Raw genomic sequence first — 15,754 nt, 5'->3', positions numbered from 1 at the left:
AAATAAGGACTAGAAATGTAAAACTTGTTTTCAAAGATAGCTGCCATAAAACTATACAGCTTACTAATATGCCACAAAACACAAACTGAGCACTTGTTAAAGGGCTGTCTGTTTACACAGGTAAGAAAACTGAAGAAAATTGAAAGGTTTTTTCAGGCAAATGAGCAACAGAGCTGTTGCATGCGGGTAGAACTGAAGGCACAGCCCCTCCTGTGCAGCACTCCTTGTAACAGAACCAAATTGCTGATGAGAAAATTACCCCTGACTGAAATGAGCCTGTAAGGACCATGAAACCAGCTCCACAGATGAACAGCAGCTTCCAAAGGCAAATTTGACAGGTCACTACAAACACAATCCACAGGGAAATGACTACAGCTCCAGCTGGCCAACAGGTAACCTTCTGCTCAGGAGCAGGGATGATAAGAGAGGAAAATGGAACAAGGGGGCACAGGATGGAAAGAATACAGTCTGCATGTGTATAAACCTGGTGTATGAATATATGAATAGAGACATCTCTGGAGTCTTCATGTATAATAGAAAAATGTGTGAGACTCTGGAGGGAACTCACAAATCTGTTGTATTGCACTCATAGGCTTTTATCATTCTAAACCTCTCAGTCCATGGTTGAAGTTTGCTAATGTAATAAAACTATTTCATCCTAAGAGCAATGACGTAGTGCTTCCACTTTATACTTGGCTCATATTAAAGACTTTCTAACTTAAAAATGTGTTACTTGGGAAGAAGTCTCCCTCTTTCACGGACATTGCTTCAGTAACTGGAACAGTAACCTTAATATATGCACGACATTCAGGAGACTTTTCCTTCAACATACAACAAGAACTAAGATTTATTAAGTGTTGGTCCACTTTCCTAGGGGTTCACACACAGTCTTTAACTCTTCAGCATTAAGTTGCTCTCTACAAGTAGTGCTTGGAAAATGTAAAACATTCTGCTAATCTCTTTCAAAATAGAGTACCTTAAACAACAGATACTTATAAAATACTTATGCAAGGAGAGTGTAAGTAAATTGATCTCTTTGTTAAAGTCTTAATGCTTTGGCTTGTGGAATAAGTAAAAAATCAATAAGGAAATAAATTTTAAGAAGGACTGCAATGATTAGTTCTATTTTTGGCTAAATGTGGAAAAAGATAGTTTGATCTTACACTAGTTGTGACCCTCAATTTCATTTTTTCCTAACTTATATCACAATCTGTGGATTTTAACTCTATAGATTTCAATAAGCATCAAATCAGTTTACATCTTAATGAATGAAACTAGAGGTAAATTGTTATAAGAACTAAAGGAAAATAAGTTTCAGGTACTCTGTGGAGGAAGTAAGGGGGTAAAAAAACCCAAACAACTACAAAACCAAAAACAACCAGACAACAAATGCCCATGAAAAAAACTGCAGTCAAAAGTAATAATGCTCAGGTGAAGAAGGGAGCTACAAGACAGTATAGAGGTCAGGTCTAATAGAATTCTGTACTAGTGTACAAAGAATATTGGTGAAGGAAGTGAGATTTCTAAAGAGGTGAGCTAAAAAGTCATATACAAAATACACTGGTGATACAAGTTAATGGCCCTGAATGCATGGCACTGTTTAATGCTTGTTAGCAGTCATTTACACTGGCACCAGTATTGATGCAGCAACAGGGCTTAACACAGTTGATCTGAGCAGAAATCACCCAAGATCTACTTACAAGCAGGCAAGTCGTGTGGCACCTCAGAGACATCAATAATAGGAGTGCAGAAAGAAATATAGTGCATGCAGCAGCTCCCAACAGTATGTCTGGACAGGGAAGATCAGTAAAAATAGCCACAAAGTGACATTTTTAAAAACTAGACTGCATATAGTCTAGAGGAAAAAGTGACTGAGAAAAAAGCTCTATTGTGTTACAACTAGTGAAATGAAGAATTTTAATGAGGGAGACAAAACACCTTCCTGAGAGGATGGCAAGAACAGTAATCCTCTGGTCTCTGGCCCACAGGGGAGCTCTGCTACTACCCTGCTGAGTGGCCCACAGCTGCAGAACCACCACGTCTAAACAGGAGAGATCCACTCTCAAGGACAGGTCTGAATCTGAGGCACAAAAGCATCGAGGAAGAAAATTAATATTCACTTTGTGATAATGATTACTGATGAAAAAGACCACTTGTTTTCTTACAAATCTCTACCGAACTAAAATGAAATGTCCACTTCAACACAAAAAAAGGATAGAATTCTCCCATCTTTTTTAAGTGTGTGTTATACTCACACAGTTGCTACACAAATTGTTTCATGCTTCTTATTTGCCATCCTACTTAAAATACTGCACAAGCCAAAATAAACAAGAAAAATCAGATTTTTTCCTAAACCAAGCCTGGCTATTGTTTGAAAAGCCATAATTCCTGCATCAAGGGACACAGCAAGGTGCATTGTGCCTGGTAACAGGGCTGGTTGTCTCCACAGCCCTACCCCGAACCACCTCCAGCTGACTTGTAGGGAAATCTTCAGCATCAGCACAAATACAGCCCCAAATTCCTCCATTCGATTTCCTAATGAGAGAATTGAGTAATTTGATCGATTTCAGAGCAATGGTGTTTAAACTTTTAGTTTAACAAGTTACTTTAATAAATTGGTGGAACGGTATTGATCAAAACTTCTATTCCTCTTTTTTAGCAGTTTTTGAGAGACTTCAGCCAGCCTGGAGACACTCTATGTATCTTTTCAAATTCTCTGGGGATTTTCCAAAACTTAGTCTTCAGAGTTGGCAAAAACTGGTGTGTAATTTAAGCATTGCTAGAGTTTAAGGAAATAAAGAGTTTTGGCTAAAAGCCTCACAAGACTGGAGCCCTATCGAGGATTATTCTGTTATAATTATTGTACGTGCTGCTTTTCCCTGCATTGGGAATTAAAATCCAACCACCCTCTGCTGCCTTTCAAAAATAACCCTTCACATTGAACCATAGGCAACAAAACAACTCTCTGGCCTTGCTTCCAGGTTCAGGCTCTGCACAGCCAGTTTCAGATAAATAATAAAAGCTATATGCAGGGCTGGCTGGAGCACCAACAGATGCACCTCTCTTCACTTCTGCCCCAGTCCCTGGCAGAGCATTAATGCATCACATCACACCCTAAATAGCTGAATGTCAAGCTCAGCTTCTGCTGCACTGAAAATGTACTTGTGCATCATGGCCTCATTCCAGCTCGGCCACTTTAGACTCACATCTCATTTAGGGGAAGGGAAAAAAAAAAACACCAGCATAGGACCTCACTCTTAATAATATCCATCATAAATTACAAGAGTAATACCAACATATATCGATATGTAATTCTAACAGAGCTATTTGTCTGATTATTGATTCCAGCCCAGCAACAACTTTCTGAAGCAGAATCTGTCTTCTTTTATTGCTCAGTGATGGACTTACTTCTTGTACTTGACCCATATACATTGGCAAACATCACAAAATGCTCAGCTTTGACAAATAAAGTTCATTTTCCCTGTGTGCAGGGAAAGCTTGCTTTAAAAAGTGCCAAATGTTTTAAACCATAGTTTCTAGCAAAGTTGGCACAGGTGGTACTGTGGAATCTGCATGCTGTGCTTCCCAAACCACTTCCATTTTTATCATCCACTAGTTTTAATTTTCAACCATCTTCATGACAGGTTTCCCAGAGTCACTTTTTATTTAACTTTTCAGGGCAGACAAAAGCCAAGAGAGACTCAAAGAAAGGACCAGCTCAAGGAAAGGCCATTGTCTGCACATTTCACTCCCCAGATGATAAAGGCAGTGTCCAGAATGCTAGAGAGAACCACAAATAAACCTGCAGAAAGCCACCAAATCATTTGATGTTTCAAAAAGGTAAGCATCACTCATTCTTTTTTTTCTCCATGCTGATAAAATTGATGTGTATAAATTAAATGCCCACATCAGAACTAGTATTACTCAGCAAATGAAAGCTGCTGAAGCAAATACAGGATACCAAAAATATCAAAACAAAAACAAAACAACTATATACAAAAGCCTGAGTTAAAACACATTTATTGCCTTGACGCTGCTCTGAAGGCCAAATGAGAAATACTTTTGGCTTGGTATAGAGTTGTTTATTATTATCTCCAAAGAAACATAATAAAACTGTAAAAGGAAATAAGAAGCACTGAGGAGTCTTTGCCTTGAAAACATATGTGCAAAAATTGTTTGCTTTGGAAATTAAATCCAAACAATTTATACCTGCTGAGACTTCCACCACAACCTGGGACTGTATGCTGGACAAACTGGTAAATCTCATTCCAAAAACAGCACCAAAAAAAACCCCCAAAAAAACCAAAAAAGAGGTACAAATAAATGTTTTCTCCATAAATCTCTCATTAAAATGGTGCATTAATACTCATTTGATTAGTCAAAGGAAAGAACGGTGTTTGCCAGGATGGGTCAAACCCATCCCCAACCATTTTAGAGTTCTCTGTATCATCTGCAGCAGGGGACACAAGGTCCAGCTGCCTCCCTGCCTCTCTCTGCCCTCTGCATACAGGCAGGGCCCTGGGCAGGGCAGCAGCCACCAGTTTGAGATGAGATGACATGAGATACTATGCCTGAACTGAAGCAGAGACTGGTTCCTGTTACTAAATGGTTAGAATCCAAGACAGAAGCAATACAAACTATATTAAGTCTCTTGACAAGTGTTTTAGCAAGGGAAACCATTGGGGTTTAACTGCTGTGCTTTATTATATGTAATGACACTGGGTATTTTATTATATGTAATGACACTGGGTATTTTATACTACATAGCAGTTTTTTACTTAGACTTAAGTAAGCCAAGCTGGTTTGCCACCTAATGCAAAGCCCTTCTCAGTAGCAGCAGGCTGTGTGATTTGAGTACTTTTATTATACCCTAACATTATTTTAACTTTTCACTTCCTACTAGAAAATCTGAAGATCAGTGATGCCAAGGGAAGATGTACTTCCATTTAATATCTTCAAAGCTTTGTCAAGCAACTGGAATGCTTTCCAAAAAGGAATGCTCTTTTGGGTAACAGAGATTGAACTGATTGATGGTTGTGTATGCTCTCCACAACGTCCTTTGAAAAACAGTTCACCAGATTTATAATTGAAAAAGCTTATTAAACTACTCAGTTATTATTTTCAAGAAAGATATTAGCCGTCATTTTTTATGATTATTTTTTATGATTATTTTTCTTTCCTTTGTAAATTCTTGCAAAGAGAGACAAAAATCCAAGTTGTGTTTAAAAAAAAAAAGCCTTTGAAGTAAAACAAAAAAGAAGGAAGGGAGGAAGAAATCTGAAAGATGGCTGCATAGGTACATCCTCACATTAACATTACCTATGAATATATTTTGTCACTTTTAAAGCTAGATGAAAAGTTTGTGGTTTTCTTTGGCAACAGCTGATTATCTCAGATAAAGAACAACAATTCCTCTGCAGCTTAAGCCATTTGCATAATTATTAACTTCAGTGGCAAGCACCTAAAATTGTGGACTCAGTGTCAAGTAGAAAAGGAAATGTACTGTAAGAACTCCTGTATTTAAGAGCTTTTCTTATTACAAAGGGGACTACAAATTACTATGTAGGGATGATTTTTGTAGTAGAGCAACTTGCAAACAAGGAAAAAATACCATATTTGGAAGATAATGCTAGAGATATTCACACATCAGTATGTAATGTTTCATTATCTGGAATAATTTAAATACCAGACTTTACCTAAGAACACAGTGATTCATTTAGCACTTGAAATCTTTCAATCATACATTTTTTTTACAAAACATGCTCTAGACACTGCAGAAACTGCTTGTATAATGAATCACTTTTCCAGTGTCTAGTCCCATCCCTATCCAGGAGGCCAAGTTGATAAAATTTTCAGATGGATACAAATTATTCTACCCAAGAAGGGCAAAAAGCAGTCACAAGTAGCTACTTATTTTCTGCTAAAATCTTCCCGTGCAGAGTCCAGAAGCTCTTATACTGCCAATATCCAAAGAAAGTGCCAAATGGTCCCCTCCAGCTCCACAGCAATGAATGCTGAAGATTAAATTTTTCGTTTCCATTAATATGCTATAATTGCAATGTTACCATGCAAGGAAAGACAACATAATCTATTCCTATGTCTTAAAAGTAAATATAGAAGCAAGACTCTCCATTTTGTTTAAAATGGAAGATACTGATTTCATTGACCACACTAGAAATTCTCAAAGAAAAAAAAATCTTAATTTTTCCATCTTTGACCTCAATTTCCATACACACATGTACTCTAGTAATTAAAAGTCCATTCTTTTCCTTTTTTCATGCCACCAAACTTAGTTGCTTCTTTGGCAAATAAACAGAGGGAAACACCTAATTGCAAACTCAGGAGATCTCACATTGCTTTTCAAACTCCTTTTTTCCATGGAGCACTCCTTAACAATAATCTTGTTTTGCACAACGGTTATTGTTACTCCTTTTAATTATAACACCTGGAATAATACAGCAATCCAACTGTAATGACACAAAACAGATGGTTACTATTGTGTTACTCATACATTTCTTGGAAACAGAGAGAACACGAACAACCCATGTGCTCAAGAGAAAATGAGTTCAATAAGTTGAAAAAAAGTGTGGTTTAGTTTTCACAAATTACTTACGAACCTGCTATAGACCATTTAATAAAGCAGAACTTTAAGAACAACTTGAGGACACCAGAAAATGACTAAGAGCTGAACAAGGATATTGAAATATTTAAGAATCCATTCCAGATGGTAATGTCAAAACCAGTTCTCAAATTCCAAAGCTCAGATATTAATAGAACAATTTAATTTTCTGAATTGTCCTTTTATGTATCCGTAAACAAGATCCAGTTCTTAAAAACAATTCCACATCATTGCCTCCAACTGTGTCTACATCACAGACAGAAAACTTTAGTGCATTTCCACTAGACAGAGCTTTAAAATTAGAAAACCACTTCAAAAATTAATGAGACAGACATGATTCAGAACTACAAGGAAAACCAGGACACTGGCCAATTTCAAAATAGTTTGAAATTTTAAATGATTCTTTCTCATTGCCTGAATAGTGACATAATTCAATATTTTAAAATAGTTTCAAATTATGTGAGAGATTATACAGTTACCATTAATCCACTTGGCTTCTGGATTATGCACTATGAACTCTTTTCTGAAGAGATCTTCCAAGGACAATCTGGTTTCTGACGAATTTGCAAGTTCATCTAAAATAAACACAATAGGATCATTGTAGACAGTTATTAAAAGCAATATATTCAGTGCAGTTTGAAAAACATTGGGATTACAGACCCAATAGTTGATATCAATAACAATACCTTGATTTTTTAATTTTCTTTTTCCCCACTACAAGAAAACTAATGCTTCAGATCATAATGCTTCAGAAAAGCTTCAGAAAACAAAGCCTTATGGACAGGACAACTGGAGGATGTAGTGCTTGGCTATTTATTATACTGGGATTGTATAGCAAAGTTGCTCCTTCTCACAGCCCTACACCACATGAGGAGTCTGATTACAAACCAGTACAGCAATTTCCTGACATCCAAAGGATGTACTGATCGCTTTCTACAGACAGAAACTAAGTAAAATATTCCTGTAGTAAATTTGAAACCAATTTCACCTATTTGATAAACTAAAATGTAAAAACCCAACAATTCAAGATGCACATTTCATAGTCTGTATTTGCTCTCTAGTGATAAGAACAATAAAGCATTTGGCTACCAGCCTTGTGTTTTCCCCAAACGTGATAAGAACCCATGAATACTGTGCTTCTGAACAACAGCCACCACTGCTTCTCAAACAAGAAAAAAATAAGTTGCCAGCTCCTACAATCATCCTCAAGCTTCAGAAAAGACATAAGCAGTTCTGCTAAATTATGCTTTCCTTGTGTTGTGGGTTAAATAAAGGATAGGTAGCAGAGATTTAATGGTGAACTGTCACACTAACATGTGTGATCAGATGTATTGTTAGAGCAAAATTTTTGCTGTGAAAGCACCAAGTTTCCAATGCTTACTCGCTGGTAACAGCTATGTGCTTCACCTCACTGCTTCAGGCTATTTAAGAGAACAGAAGCTGCCAAAATATGCATTATAAATTGCCCCAGCACTAGCAAAAATATGTACCTATGCAACCAACTACACAACCAACCAGATAACCAGTAAGGTCTTTTAATAATTTTACTATTATTGGGAATGTTTGCCATAGATTGCTGACAAATTTTTCTGCTCTATAAGCTCTTCCTTCTTTATGAGAGGATCTTTTTGACAGTCAGATTTTGTCCTTACAAATCATGGGTATTAAACTGTGATGCAGATGCCAGACTCATAGAAAAATAGTAACTAAAATCATAGTAGTCACAGAGCAATCTTGTTATCTTGATGTCAACCCAGTATGTTACCAGCAGATTTTTAACAAAGAAACATGCTTTGTAAAGGTCACATCCTGTAATCCATTTCAGATAAGAATGTGATCCCTTCACAGTGAATAAAGTCAATCATAGTTGTGTTATTGGTCTTTATTCAGACAAATTTCTCAATTGAAGACCAAGCCAAAAGCTTGCTGGAATCAACAACAAAATGACTTTTTTCCCTAAAATGTCAGTGCTGCCTGCTGCAGTCACTCCAGGTGGTATTAATAAGGTGCATCCTTGCTGTATTGAAGAGAAACTCCTTTTTAATGCACATCATGAATTTACAACAGACACAGGGCTGTGACAGCTGCTCACTCCATGGTGCTGCTGCATTTTGCAGGCGTTTCCCTCCCAGGTCTCAGCAGGGCCCTGGTAAGCACTTACTCACTGTAATCAACTCCTTCTGCACTTGATGGCTTAGAAGGTTAAGCATGCAGAGTTGTTCAAATCCTCCCACAAGACGAACGTTCTAATCCTTAAATAAGCTTTTTGCCCTCTTCCTACCTTCCAGGGATCAAACTAGCCTGTTTGGGTTTTTGTTTTTTTTTTTAGTCTCCAAGTCCAGCATGGGACAAAATATTCCACTTGTAGTCTTACCGGAGCTTTACAGCAGAGTAACATTATCTCTCTTGATTTATAACTAATCCCTCTGTTTACACATCATGGGACCTGTTAGCTCTTGCTCCTGCCAGACACTGAGTTTTTATCTTCAAAGTAAGCACATGCTATTGATGCTCTACTACTTCTAATTTAACAGCATCAAACACTGGGCTCTTCATATGCCTGTTTTCCCTTTTCTCCATAACCTTGCTGACTACCTACCCTCAACAAGCAGTTTTCCATCACATATTTTGATTCAACACACTCTCATTCAGATGCTGTTTGTGATCCCAAAAGGATTCCCCTTCTAACCTCTCCTGATCCAGTTTCTATCTGTTGTGACCCTTTATATCCTCCCAGTTTGCCAACTATCAATCAAACTCACACAAGCTGTTTTATTGCCAAAAATTGCCTTACCCAAGACAACTTAGTTTTCACAGATTTTTTTTCTTTTATTAACTGTCTTAATAAAAATTACTAGAACAATACACTGTGTACAGAAAGGCTACTAGAGAAGAAAGGTACACCAGCTCTGCTCTCTGTCTTCCATCTAATTCACATGCCTGCCAAGTAATCTTGATATAAGTAGGATTTTAAACTTTAATTTTTTTAACTGCTGTTTGTATTTCTATGCTGATATACTACATCTTCAAGCAACTTTACTAGTTGTATGAAAAGTGAATTTTTCATTAAATTTACTAAGCCATTACCAAAGCAGAGCCTTGTTTTTCACTCTATCAATATCTTGTATTGTATAACTTCTAAGAAAAATGTTGATTTGACATCAAAAGACTCTAAAATAGTAATTTCCCAAACACCAGAATTTAGGATGTTAAGACACTAATGAACTGTATCCAAGCTAACAGGTGTATCAGTAACTGAAAATAAGTACAGTTCATATTGTGTTTGCATGAAAAAGGGAAAACAGCTTGCCAGACAGAAAGCAATCAGATCTCAAAACTTGTTTGCCAATTTAGAGTACTTACAAGGAGCCAGTACAGCACTGAGCAGAAATCTGAATATTCTGATAATGAACCTATCCTTCAGCAAAAATAATTTTTAGTTTGGTTTCTATTAATTTGTGTGTAGCATGAGAGATGGGGGAGGGATTGGTCCTCACCCTGTATAGAACTATCTATTGGACATAATTCAAATGAATCCTCTTTCTAGAGCTTGATTTTACTCATAACTATTTGAAAAAAAGCATTGTCTATGAGTTTTGCTGACCTAAATCTTCTCTAAAGGAACTCTTTCTACAAAGTTGTCATTTTTTTTTCCTCAAGGGATAGCAAAACAAACTGTAAATTTGCTTTAAGTCTATGTGTAGTTACATGGCACTTTATTCAACATTATTACCATACATCAGCATGCATTGTTCAAATACTAACACTGGTATCTCAGAAAAGGATTTAAGTCTGTCACCCTTCAGAAACTGTAGGCTAAAACCACCACAGAACTACTGTCATTCCCAAAACGAAGAACAGCCTTAAGTGTTGTTGCAAAACACCTGTACAAGGGTGGCAATGCCAGCACAACTCTTGGATGCTTCTTAGGTGATTTTTCACACAAAAGCTTTCAGTTGCTAGTACTTCCATCTGAACATTTTTCAGTTTTGAAATGCAGATCACCAGTGGCTGATCAGATAGATTTTCATATAATTCCTATGATGTGGAACACACCACCATGATGCAAAGCACAAAGCCATGCTCATTTAAAGGAAGAAGTGAGATCCTGATCCCATAAAATCTACCTACAAATATTTCAGGATGTGCAGGTAAGTGATGACACTTCAAAAACAAGAAATAGAACAAACTCAGAATATGAAAGATGCCTCTGTTGTTATGTTTATACTGACATACAAACTAAATGATGATTTCTCAGAAAGAGCTATTTCTGCCTGCACTGGTCATTAAGCCACAATACAAAGGAATAAAATTATTCCCAAGGTATTTTCTTCTTTCATTCTCAAATACTTTTCCAGTAATCATCTCCAATTGTTAGCCACACAAATGACTGAATTCACAATTAAATTGCCCCGGAAGATAGAGAGGCTCCAATTGTGAAACTCCCAAGTTTTTCCCACACTCCGGTCCCTTATTTTGAAGTAATATCATTCTTTGATATCTCCATGCACTTGCTTTATTATTGCACTTGTGAAGAAAAGCAGCAGGGATACTTGCTGCAAGCCTTCCTCTCCCAGCTGCAGAGCAGTGCAGCAGTTTATATGTGAGTAGGCAAGAGGATTTTTTTTAAATATACTCCTTAGTCCAAAGAGGTTTGGAGTTCATTTTTGTTGGAATCAGCATATCAGTAAATATAATTTTGCCTCTACAAAACAATCAGGCTTCTGAGCAATCACCATCTGAAATTATTATCATTCCATCAAAAAAAAGCAGCACAATGCACAGCAGTTAGAGGAATTTACATGACATCTAAACAGCACCTATTGGTACAGGCAGAACTAACTACAGAAAGTCATCTGTGATGCTCAAAAAAGTGTAAGAAATTAAAAGCCATACACTCAGAAGTACCCCAAGGTATTATAGAATAAAATTCTTACTACTGAACTGAGCACCTAATTCAGAGCAACATCTTATGAAAAGAATTTGCAAAACCAAGTATTTATTATAAAAGTTTGGTAGCTCCTTAGAACTCAGCACCTCACAATAGCCAGAGCTGTGAGAGGACCTTTGTTTTCCCTCCCCTGTAATGTTAGATATCCCAAAATGATCTTACATATATTAAAGACCAGATAACTTAAGCTACAGTGTTTAGTATATGCCTGCAAACTATCAAAATATAAGAATATTTTTCTTCCAAAAGCAGTAATTAATCATAAAAGTGAAGGGGGAACAGCACTGATTAGGAACAAAACAGGGAAAAGTAGCTGTCCTACAGTGTACCTCCACAGCTTTCAACCAAAAAAAGAATCCCCAGCTTTACAGACCTAGATAATTTTGGAATAAAAATGTTTATTTATATCAAGATCCACAGTCTCTATGGGCTATCTTGGAGCATCTGAGCTGACAGACCTAGTTTTCACTCTCATGATTTGAACTGAAGTGTAGGTCCCAGGTTACATCAAGTTTTCAAGCAAGCTCTCTTGATTTTGGAAAAGCCTCAGAGATGCAGAGGCTCAGAAAGCTTTTTTAATATAATAAAAAAATATTAAGATTTCCCTAGGTTGTTTATTCTTTTCTCCACAAGTGCTTTTAAAGACTTCAGTTTAAGTTTTTACATCAATAATTCTACAACAGAGACAGAACTGATGTTTATTATGATGAATTCCAGCAAAAAACCTCTGAGATTTTACAAGTCTTAAAAAAAAAATTACCTCTTCTTCAAAAGAAGGTCCTAAAGTGCACCAAGATACGTCATCATTTGCCCTCAATGTGTGTTTTTCATTATTCCCTGAAGCAACTCCAATACACTGAGACTATAGCAGCCCAAACTTGCTTTTATTTTTCTCTAAATGTTCTTAGTGGAAATAAGCAAACAATCATTTATCATTCCTTGGGCAGCACCATGCATATATAGTAGATATTTATACCACACAGTAGAAGGAAAATACTCCATAATATCTGTAAATACTCTCTACACTTGTCCCATTCCTCTGACAAGCAAATCTTTTTGATCCTTATCCACATCACCACCTTCCTTTCAATCAGCAGCAGCCTACTACTCTACTTGCCTGTGCACAAGACCCACCAAGCTTCCCTTGATGATTTCTTCGAAGTGGCCAAATTGTCTGGACTCATTACTTAACTGAAAAGCACTTCATTAATCTTTGGGTTTACACAAACTGCACACTTGAATGCTAGAACATTTATAGACCAGTAATCACTATCCAGGGGAATGCTAAATCAGGTACTATATATCATAAATTTAAATCTGATAAAAAAGAATTGAAATATATTTTTTCTTAAGAATTTACGCAGTGCTTCCTTCTGTCAGGTTTCTAAACATAGTAAAATAGTTGTTGCCCCAGCAGTAAAAAGAAAATCTTTAGAAAAAGAACTCAGAACAATTTCTTTAAAAAAGCATAATTATTTTGTAAATTCAAGTGCTTTTTTGTCTACTAATTTCCCTCGCCCCTCTTCTTTGTTACTGAACTGTTAAGTAATTTCTTTTCTCTTTGTTTTTGAAAGAAAGGGGACATTAGTGCATGCACATATGAAAGATGCATGCTTCTGGTTCAGAGAGATGTATTAGTATTCCATGACATACAGCTTGCTTTCTCTTAGCTCACCTGTGAATCTGAAATTACACAAAGATAGAGGTGACAAAATTTTAAAGGCAGCTCACATCTACTGAGGTTGATGAGGATTGCTCTCAGCCATCTCAAGGCTGAGGTAAACCTAAGGACCCAATGCCAAAGCCAGATGTTTCTGCTCCACAATGCCCCCAGTAACTATTGAGTCCCTACAGGCACCGAGTTTATAGTAGCCCGAAGTTTAAAAAGCTTAAGGCACTTTAACATTTATATGTAACTTTAAGGACTGCATTATGAATCATACACCTTCAGTAAGATAAAATAAAGAAGTAGGTTACCTGGGGTTAAAAGAATGACAGACATAGTGATGAGTGAACAAACAACTAGAATCACCAGCAGCGCAATAGCAATTCCCTTCCAGTTCCTCTGCGGAGGGCTGTTACTTCCAAGTTCCTACAGGAATGGAAAAAAATAAAATAAAAGGAAAAGACCATGTTTCATAATCACATATTTCTAGAACTATTAGCAACAGGAAAATTGTTCTGTGCATACTACTCATAATCACAGCATGGGAGGTGATCATGATGCCTCCCCTCTCAATAGTACACACAGTCATCCAAAGGTGTGTAACTGTTATGCTTTTTTTAATAGGTATCCCTCCTTTTTTCAACACATATATGTAATTTTATACCCTTAAGAAACAAACAAGTGTGCTTATACAGGCTGTCCAAAATATGACTGGTGTTAAAATGTGCTGAACATAAACTTCAGGAGAATATCAACTAGAGGTTTATAAGCTAATTACAGAAATGAAATGTAGCAATTTACTGTAATTCCACCTAACGTGGTATGGACCATAAAGGTTTAAATACACATATTTTTTTTTTTTTTTTAACGTACACTATTAAACTTATTTGTAATAGAAAACATTTACAAAACTGCCTGAGGCTCCAAATATTCCATCTGAAGCTACAAAGCTCCTTTCTATATAGCAGTTCAACTGTAAACTGCTCCCCTATTGCTCATAAAAAAACAGCAGTAGCTTGTAACAAATGTTAAATGAATGCTTCTGTAGTGCACTTAAACCTACATTCTCTGTGTTTAACTCCTATTAACTCCAGTCAGATGCCATTTAGGTTTGTCAGCAGTGGCAATGCATTGCCTGTGTTCATAGTACAGTTTGAGAACTAACAACACACAAACCTCTAACAACAGAATAACAAAAACAGTGTGACAATTGTTTCATACAGTACCTTCTCTCAAGAAAACATTACTTTTTTTCTATCTATAGCTGGCAAGCATCAATGTTTCTCTGCCACAATTTCTCTGCCACTCCCTTGACACAAATTTCTCTGCTACTCCCTTGACATAAATTTCTCTGCTTACTAAATTGAGTTTTGTTACACATGTGCTTCATGGTCTGCACAAGCTTCTGGTAACCTCCAACTAAACACCAGGCAGGCTAAAAAATGTGGGTTTTAGCCACACACAAAAAAATGAGTGATTACTTGGAGTCCCACCTACTTGATCTGGGTTTGTTAGTCTTGCAAGAATGCAGCAAGGATATTCTTTTATCATTCCCTGTTCTGCTGGACAAATGGACAGAGGGATGGGGCTGATACTCTGCCACCTCAGCCACCTTGTTCCATGAGTCGGACAAAAACACAGGAAGGCACCTGAGGCTATGTTTTACAGTCTTCCAAAGGCATATTAACACTTCTACACCTACATGCTATTTCATTTTTGTTTTCTGAATTAGAAATGACTGACAAACGGACATGTTTCAACAGCAGAAAATGACAATGTTCTTGTGCTTTCTTGGCTGGTGTACACCACCTCAGCAACATACACCTCCCAGAACAGCATCTCCAGCTGTGCCTTTAATTTTTATTTTTCACCTGGTCTTTTCTACCTGTAACAGTTTCTTTCCCTCATTTTCAGGAAACTTCAGGGGAATTCCTTCATACAGTCTCTAAGCAATCCCTCTGGGGAAGTATCTCACAGGAGCCCTCAGATCACCGCAGCTCCCAGCAAGGAGCCCCCCCCCCGGCCCTGGCATGGGCACAACACCAATGCAACAAGGCCTCACTGGGCCCCATCCTCCTGCCTGGCCTGGGCCCAGCTGAACTTGCTTATTTTAGAGACTGTTATCCTGACAAGAGGGGAAGGGTAGCCACTCCATCCATCCATTTAGGGTTTAAGCCCTAAAAGCCACAGGTGGTCTTCAGGTCTGATGCTGTGAACAGCTCCCTCACCTGAGAGGTGCCAGCCTTCCCCTCCCCACCTCAAGGTCGGTGGCAAATGGCCAGACTGGGCTGAGCTCAGTCCTTCCATCCCAGCGGCTGTAGGAGTGTTGCATTTTCCTCATTATTTCACAGATGTTTTCTTTGGGTTGATAGCAATGGAACAGGAGATAATGGATGCTGTGCGGTTACAGCACACAGAAGGGAATTACCAAGGACAGTTCCAGCACATCATCAGCAGGTGATCCCTCTCGGACTTCACTTCAGCGTTCCTGGGCATCCCCACGTGGGAGAAGCCCTGA

General features: G+C 37.5%; 1 protein-coding gene across 3 annotated transcripts in view; it reads right to left on the bottom strand.

Moving 5' to 3' along the window:
- Positions 1–15,754, bottom strand: part of DPP10 (dipeptidyl peptidase like 10) — a 448,704-nt gene that overhangs the window by 175,410 nt on the left and 257,540 nt on the right. For all 3 annotated transcript variants that reach the window (XM_071746523.1, XM_071746524.1, XM_071746525.1), the window contains exons 2-3: positions 13,548–13,662; positions 7,099–7,194 (exon numbers count right to left, since the gene is read on the bottom strand). In XM_071746523.1, the coding sequence (XP_071602624.1) occupies positions 7,099–7,194; positions 13,548–13,662 (211 nt within the window). The remainder of the gene's footprint in view (positions 1–7,098; positions 7,195–13,547; positions 13,663–15,754) is intronic.

This window comes from Heliangelus exortis, chromosome 6 (genome assembly GCF_036169615.1).
Source record: "Heliangelus exortis chromosome 6, bHelExo1.hap1, whole genome shotgun sequence".
NCBI classification, from domain to species: domain Eukaryota; kingdom Metazoa; phylum Chordata; class Aves; order Apodiformes; family Trochilidae; genus Heliangelus; species Heliangelus exortis.
Note: the sequence above shows the minus strand (reverse complement) of the source record. Positions and strands in the feature narration are given on the sequence as shown.